This window comes from Monopterus albus, unplaced genomic scaffold, assembly GCF_001952655.1.
Source record: "Monopterus albus unplaced genomic scaffold, M_albus_1.0 scaffold70.1, whole genome shotgun sequence".
NCBI lineage: Eukaryota > Metazoa > Chordata > Actinopteri > Synbranchiformes > Synbranchidae > Monopterus > Monopterus albus.
The window spans coordinates 1,311,704-1,320,469 of NW_018127950.1; the positions used below are offsets into that span (position 1 = coordinate 1,311,704).

At 41.0% G+C, this 8,766-nt stretch overlaps 1 protein-coding gene across 1 annotated transcript in view; it reads right to left on the reverse strand.

Annotated features, from left to right (window-relative positions):
* The window catches only part of ngfra (nerve growth factor receptor a (TNFR superfamily, member 16)), a 36,802-nt gene that overhangs the window by 16,050 nt on the left and 11,986 nt on the right, over window positions 1-8,766 (reverse strand). Inside the window, exon 3 of the mRNA XM_020605528.1 lies at window positions 6,967-7,329. Within this exon, the coding sequence (XP_020461184.1) occupies window positions 6,967-7,329 (363 nt within the window). The remainder of the gene's footprint in view (window positions 1-6,966; window positions 7,330-8,766) is intronic.

Here is an 8,766-nt window from a genome sequence, read left to right on the forward strand (position 1 = left end):
AACTATGTCGTTTCTGTGCCTAAATCAAACTGTTTTCTTATGTTATTGCTGCCAGAAAGATGTTGCCATGTCATAATTTTTGACCCAGAAAATGTTTCATGGTCACAAGTTTGGAGGTGTATTTGTTAGACTAGCTATTACACATTTTGCTGTGAGACCTGGTTGCAATTATTACATTTCAAAGTTGTCACCTACTTTTTGTACATGGTATTTTTGTTCAACATGATTATTATTCCTATAGGTTATTACATACTTAGCATATACTTATATATTTATGCTAATTATTAATATTAAACAGACAAATTATTTACTAAGGAACAAATAATTTTAGTGCCCTATCATAATTTTACTCTTGTGGACCAACTAGAAATCTCCCAAAAGTTTTAGTGTATTTCTTTATATCTGGAGAAGAAAATTGACTGATTGGTGTGATCACCGATGTAGCCAGATGACAGGCTAGAAGAAAAAAAGACAATCACTGGACCATCACTGCCAAATGCTGTTTACACATCTGTTTTCACTGACACGGCAGATAGTCAAGTTTCTCTACATTGATTTGTTGCATAATTTACACATGGTTACTCCCTGGGCAATTTATGTGGCTGTATATGAAAATCTCGAGCTTATCATTAGTCCACATTGGTTTATCTGTGAGCGTGGTGATGATGGAACATTTCTGCCTCCTTTTGGGAGGGCTCAGTTTACTGAAATAGTAGAAAACATCATTCACAGAAATATATAGCATGTGCTGCTAAAGTTAGAAACAGAAATAATGCAGAGGCTTATTTTAAACTGTTCTATTGATTTGGATCTGTCTAAAGGGAGGAAGTGTTCGGAGGAGTGGAACATGAGTGTCTGTATTACATGCTTTTCTTGACCTTTCCTGGGATGTAGTCAGGTTTCTTCAGGTCCACGATACATCAGCCGACTAATGCAGGGTTGGCTAATGGTATTAGCAATGCAACATGAGCTCGCAAATAAAATAAATTGTGAATGGAAGGTGTGAAAGTGCACAGATGGATGGGTCCTATTACTGTTCCTGAAAAAAGCTGCAATCCTTAAGCTATCCTGCACTTTCGTAAATGTCTTTCTTTGGTGCAGTGAATGTTCTCTTCATGCAGCCATATGCATCAAGTCGCACTTCATGAGCTGCTATAAATTGTCTCTCTTATTCAGAGCTAAGATGACAGCTCTCCTGGGAGTCTGCTTCATATAACATTGGCTCAACACAGAAAGCAGCTGAAGCTAAAGTACAGTATGTCACATCTTTATTGTAACTCCCACTTGTTCTCTGTATTTCTCTGGACTGATGTATAAAACACGGCTTGCTGTTGACCAGAGGATAAGCCTGCATACCTCAGCTGGAGCAGGAGAACGGCCGCAATCGAGCCCTAACAATTCCATTTTGGCTTCAGTGGGTTTAAAACACTCCCGAAGCAAGCTAAAACTAGCTCAGGATTTTACAAGCATGGGGACGTGTGTTCAGGGAGATGTGTTTATTAGCAGGGTGTGGACAAAAGGGGGGAGAAAAAAAAGAAATTTTTACGAGCCATTGAGGTCTTTATAGTGAAGTTAACCTCCGGGGTCTTGTGTGGAGGCTGATGTCTTGGCTGCTGCAAGTTCAGGGTGGAGATGAGTAACTATCAGGCTCAGCACATGTACAATGACCTCTTTATCAGCTGCCAAACACTCTCCCTCTGTCTCAGCTCATCCTCTGCCTCAATCTTCCTCTGTGCTTGTCACCCGACGTGCACACATCCATCACACACGCACATACTACAAATTATTCAAGTGAGCACTCTTTCTTCTGTTAGGGAGGGTTAATAGGGAGAGCAGGGGATGCAGACAGAGAGGTAGAGTGTTAGAAGAGAGCAAGGAGGGGGTGCAGATGAACAGAGAAGCTGCTGTAAAGTGCTCTGATTAGCTGGAGTAATTATACTGCAGCGGTGAAGGCGCTGAATGCATACTGGCCACCTTCCACCACTCCACTAGCCTAGCCACTCGAGGGCCCACTGTAGGAAGAGAAGGACAAGAAAAAGAGTGATATATGGGGTAATAAAAAGAAGAGAAGTCTGTTTTTATGTTTTTCTAATCTTCCCCTCTTTTGTTCTTGAGGACAAAGACTTAAACAAGCACTTTAATACAAATCTACTGATCTGGAAACTCAACAGCGCCATTTGGAAAAGCTTTACCGAGGCTGAAACTGGCATGGACCTTCAGTAAAAAGATGGAGGAGGCGTTTTCAGTTTCATATCAAAGAAGTTCACACATGTGCCATGTTTGTAGCTTAATGAAAAAACTTGAAGCGCACTTGGCAGGGGCAAGACAGTGCCTGTGCTGTGTTAGCCTGCTGTCATCTGTATTGATTCTGGATGCTCATAAAAAGTGTTTATGTGTCTGAAGCTGGAGAGGGCGAAGCTTGTGAGTGTGTCTGTGTCCTGCAGTCAAGAATGGGTGCTCATAGAGGTCACTCAGCGAAACCTGAGCATGAGCAGAAGAAACCCCAGGACTGGTATCGACCCCTGAGCATAGAATACCAGCACAACACATATACTGCAGCTCTTTTTGTCTGTCCCCAACTTTATTTCTTTCTCTCTCTCTTTCTGTTTCTGTTATTATATCAAGGAACAAACACTTGGTGGCAGCTGGGTAGGAACTGGGGATTTGAAAGTACCCCAATTATGTCCCTTACCACATGGAGAAAATTGAGACAGGCACTATAATAGGAATTAAAAACTGTTTTCCTTAGATAAAAAATACACATGAAGGACAGCTTCCTGTTTCCTGTAGAAAAATACACAGGAAGGACAGCTTCCTGTTTCCTGTAGAAAACATATTTGTATGCACAGTCATCACAGATCACCATGGAAAGACTGGAAACATCATCACTACCACATGTGACTGCAGCCGTTACTCACAGGCCCACTAGTGCTATATGACAGGGCTCTCCTTTCAAACGGATGTCCCACAAGGTCACGTATCGTGCCATCGCCAGTCACCACCATTAATGCTGCTACAGTACCACTGCTCAGGACAAGGAAGGTCAAAGGTGAGAGCAGCAGCAGCATGGGTGGGCACTAAATGAGCAGCAAAAGGCTCTATTGTGCCCTACTGTATATCAGATATGTCCAAAGTAAATATTTCTGCCTTTTTACATAAGGGCTGTTAGTTGGAGTGGGCATGGCTTCTTCTATTTTGGCAGTGTTGGTCTTGATGAAAAAGAAATAAGAGAAAACAGGAAAAAAGTAGCTCCACACTTCTTGCTGAATGTGAAATATGGTATGCACACTTGCTTCCAGGATTGAAATGTTCTGCCAAGCTTCCAGCTTTTGACTTGAAATTTGTTTTGGTTCATCATCTGGGTGGGAACCACTGATGTCTTTGCACAGGTTCATGCTAATCTATCAAATACTGTAGGTCCTGAAACATTTCAATCTTGACTCAGCACCTGATTGACACTGCACTAAGCCAAGTTGCTATCATCGTTAAAAACTGCAAACATGTTATCTCCACTTTAGCTAGAACAACATTACCTCCATACTTTGCTGTGTCATGATCTCCCTGTTGTAATTCAATCCCACAGATTTCCTTCTAAATTTGGCACTCAGTTTAAAATACGATATAAGTGCAGAGCCGTATAGAGGCCACATTTTGAATCGTCTTGTTTGTGTTGAAAATTACTGTGGTGATGATTTATTGATAATAAAACCTAAATGTAGCTCCCCTGATTATGTTGATGGTACTTGTGATAGGGAAGGTGGCAAGCCACCATCTGTGTTATTAGCCCTTCTTCCACCTCATCTGCTTTTTCTGCTCTTATGTTTCCTCAGTCCCTTTCTCCACTGCTTGTCAGTGCTATTGCAGTCAATGCAAGTAGTTTTAGCACATCCATTGTACTACAGCAAAGTGCTGACAGATTTTTCATTTACATTAATTTAGATCCAAATGTTTGAGGCCATGAAATCCCTGCAAATCTTCCAAAATGAAATATTGCAATATATTCATATCAAGAACTGTCATTAAGGTGCTCATCTAAAAATAATAATGCACAGAGGAGATCAATAAAAAGCTCTACATTAGCAAGTTCTACAGCTATAAAGAGCTTCCTCCAAAGCATTTAATCACTCCACAGTGGAAGTGCCTTTTTGGTCATAGTTTGCATAAAAAACCCACATGATAGCAAACGAAGATTTACCAGGAATAAAGCTGAACCACAAACTTCCTCTGAAATTAGGGTCCATTGATGGGAAATGAATTTTTATCAAGGAATCCATGAGCAATGCCCCATTCTACTCCCGGATTTGAGTTTTGTAGCCCCTGAGGAGGTTGATTTCATGGCTCAGTTGACCTGAGATCATTTACGGCTTTCTTGGTTACAAGCTGCCTTTACTCTTGGACACAGAAAGCTTGATTCTAGTCCTTGTATGTTCTCCTTTAAGGGGGACCAGGTTATTTATTGCATTGCATTAGTCTTCATGCCATTTGAAAATCTGACCAGTGCTGACCTTTGACTTCATGTGTTCTCCCAGACCAATGTGAAAATCACCCCTGGGATCTTGTTCAAAAGTAATTGAGAGATACAGTCATGGCCAAAACCATCTGTCCCCCTGCATTTCTGTCAGATAATGCACCACTTCTCCCAGAAAATTGTTGCAATCACAAAGTCTTGGGTTTTATCAGGTTTTACCAGGTTATAGCAGGCTAAAAGCAGAGGGGAAAAAAGCCAAATCTGATACTTTCCACACCAAACACCAAACATGGACTGGACAGAATTATTGACACCTTTTCAAAATCATCAGAAATAGTTTTATTTCAAGCAGGTGGTGCTCCTTTAATTTGTATTGAAACTCACCTGTAGCAACCAGCGGGTTCTGGCAACATAGAAATCACAGTGGCAACCAGTTAAAATGGAGAAAAGTTGACTCAAACTTTGTGTTGTGTGGACCACACCGAGAATGGAGAAAAGAAAGAAGAGCAAAGGATTGTCTGAGGATGTGAAAACCACAATAGTGGAAAATCCTGGCCAATCTCAAGGCTACAAGTCCGTCTCCAGAGATCTGGCTGGTCCTGTGTCCACTGTGTGCAACATGGTCAAGAAGATTACTGCCCATGGTGCTGGAGCTAATCTCCCTGGACATGGATGAAAGAGAAAAATAGATGATGGATTGTTCCAATGATGGATAAAGAACCTCGATCAACTTCCAAACAAATTCAAGGTGACCTGCAGGCACAGGGAGAACGTCCTGAGTCATCATCTGAATGACAAGGGACGCTATGGTAGGAGACCCAGGGGAACCCACTGCTGGCAAAGAGATATAAAAAAAGCCAGATTGGAGTTTGCCAAAACTTACCTGAGGAAGCCACAGTCCTTCTGGGAGATTGTCCTGTGCACAGATGACCCCAAAACAGAGCTTTTTTGGTCAAGCACATCATTGTGCTGTTTTCAGAAAACAAAGTGAGGCCTTTAAAGAAAAGTACACGGCCCCAACAGTCAAACACGATGGAGATTCACTGATGTTTTGGGGCTGCTTTGCTGCTTCAGGCACTGGATGTCTTGACTGTGTGTATGGCATTATGAAATCTGAAGACTACCAATGAATTCTGGGGCACATTGTAAGGCCAGTGTCAGAAAGGTCTCCGTCAGAGGTCATGGGTCCTACAGTAGGCCAATGACCCAAAGCAGAGTTCAAAAACACCCAGAAATTGTTTCAGACAATGTGCTGGAGAGTTCAGAAGTGGGCAGCAATGAGTCCAGATCTAAATCCCATAGAGCACCTGTGGAGAGATCTCAAAACAGCAGCTGGGAAAAGGAACCCTTCAAATCAGAGAGACCTGGAGCAGCTGGCAAAAGAAGAGTGGTCCAAAACTCCAGTAGAGAGGTGGAAGAAACTCGCTGATGGTTAAAGGAAGTGACTGATTTCAGTTATTTTGTCCAAAAATTGTGTTACCAAATATTGAGGGTGTCAATAATTCTGTCCAGTCCATTTTTGGAGTTCTGTGTGGAATGTATCAGATTTGGCTTTTTTTCTCTTTCTTTGCTTTTTTGTGTTGTTCCAGTGCAAACAAAAGAAAAAATCATGAGAATACTAAAGAATTTCCCATTGGTTTGGTTTCTTTTCACACAGAAAATTTTCAAGCAAACCAAAATGTCTCTCTGAAAGCCACGTGAGAATTTCACTCCACTTGTTGGTTAGATGTGTCCAGGGCAGAAATGAGAAAGTACCAATAAAGTCCTATCTGAAGGTAACATACTTCATTGATGGTTCACGTCGAACCTCATCTGATTTTCCCGCCAGCTGCTTGCAACTGTTGACTTTGCTCATCCACATCTCAGTATCCAAAGTACACCTGTCTATGAGAGTGCTCCTTCAAACTGGATGGATCATATTCTCTCTATAAATTGTTTGTGACCAGTTCATGACCACATCCTCTAAAGCGTCTCAGTGTGGTTGTTTTGGTCTGTACCCAAGTACAGTTGGTGTGTTCAGACCTGCCCAAACAACCTGTACAGAAGGGGACATGAACCAGTGTAACTCTTCACTGCACACCTGCTCCACATTCCTTCACTTTATGCTTTATATACCAGCTGTTTTTCATTTTTTCCTTGCCAGATTGTCTTGTGTGCTTTCCTAGTCATAGTGTTCCTGCCTGTCTTTTTTGGATTCTGCCTTTGTTTATTCCCCTGGACTTTTTTCCTGAATTTGGATTGTTTACCAGTTTCTGATCACTGAATGTCTCATTGCCCAGACTTTTCCTTGATTATAAGTTTATACTTTGTATATTGATAGTTACCAAAACTGTCCAATGAGTCACTAAGTCATATGACTTCAGGTTATCAGGTCTTTGTAAAAATAAGTCAGTGTCAACATGAAATGGACCAAAATCAAAAGCAACAATATATCACTTTCTTTTCTTTAGTCTTGAGTGAGTTACCTGAGCTACAGATGTGACATGTGGCAGACTTACCACGACAGACAGAGTCGCTGGTTGGTGTGCACTCAGCCAGCTGTATCTCAGTTTCTTCGTCACATATGGTGCAGGGCAAGCAGGGTTCAAGGGAGCTCTCCCGGTCAGAGAAGGTATCATCTAGACACTCCTCACACAACGTGTCGTGATCGTTTCCACAGTGAGCAAGCACACCCTGTCCTGCTGGGCACACGGTACATGGCTCGCAATGGCCAGTTATCACATTGAAAAAGTAGTTGTAGTTGCAGACACAGATGGCGTCATTTGAGTCGGTGCATGGCGTCTCCAACCGCATCAGGCCGGTACACTGAGTGCATGCTTTGCACTGCTCTGTGTGACTGTAGTTCTCTGAGAAGGTCTCACCTGCAGATGGGAGGACAGGTTGAAGGAGACATGAGGAAATGGGAGAGGGGGCAATGAGTAAAGCAGGTTAGAAGATTGAGGTAACAGGGTATATAAGGAGATAACCAGGAGGATAAACAGTCAGTCTAATGACATTAATCATGTTTACTGCACATTCATTAGAGGGGAGGACACATTGATCCACTTGGCTCTTAGTGATTTGTGCTCCGGGACAAGAGCGGTGCTCTTGTTGGAGAGAGAGTCAAAAGCCTGCTGTGCTCATTACGATATCGATCCCAATGTGTTTGTACTGTGCTGAGTAAACTGCTTTAATCTCAGTCATACACACAGAATGAAGTTCAGGTGCATCCACACTGACGTACACTGATCCACAGATGAGGTGATCAAGCAGAGACTTAGATGCTTTGGAGAGTGTTACAGACAAATCGATGAGTCATTCTGCCTAAACTGTAGAGGTTTGTACAAACTAATTCAATTTGTGCTAAATGCCAATAGTTTATTCACATTACTTGATCTTAACTAGTCTAAGTGCATAAAGAGAAATTTGGTTTACCACAATATTTGATTTGATTTGATTTATTTATTCTTTCAAACATGTAACAACAGTCAGTATGTAATCACACATAATTCCAGACATGTCCACAAAAATATTTTTAATTTGCTTATACCTAGTACATGCTTGAACAGAGTAGGAAGAAGTTAGACTTATCTAGTCCTACCCCCTAACATCATCTTATCATCATTGGTTTGCAAGCAGTATTACTACATGGATACATATTCTACATCCACATTCCCGTCTGATTAATCATTAAGCCTGTTCTTGCCCATATCTTGATTGACACATACCTTTATATCCGTGTTTAAACTCATCAATATTCTTACTGCTTTTTATGTCCATACCTAAATTATTCCATAATTTTACTCCACTTATCGAAATACAGAATCTTTTTTTGGTTGTACGTATAGCATAAATTTTTAAATTTAACTGACCCCTTAAATTGTATCCCCCTTCCCTTTCATTAAATAGTTTTTGAATAATCCCACCAGGTAATAAATCTTTCCTGGCTTTATATATAAACACAACAGTCTTGTGACCCACTAAGTCAAAAAATTTTAACAATATAGACTGTATGAAGGCTCCATTGGTGTGATCCCTATACCCCAGCTTATGCACAATTCTTATCGCTTTTTTTTGTAATATATACAATGGTTGAAGTGAGCTTTTGTATGTATTTCCCCAGTTTTCAACGCCATACTCTAAGTATGGTAAAATTAATGAAGAATACAAAATACGTAGTGCTTTTATGTCCAAAATATGTCTGACCCTCGCCAATATCGATATGTTTTTTGCTATTTTATGCTGAATATATCTGATATGAGATTTCCAGGTGAATCTATCATCCACTATGACACCTAGAAATTTAATTTCATGTACTC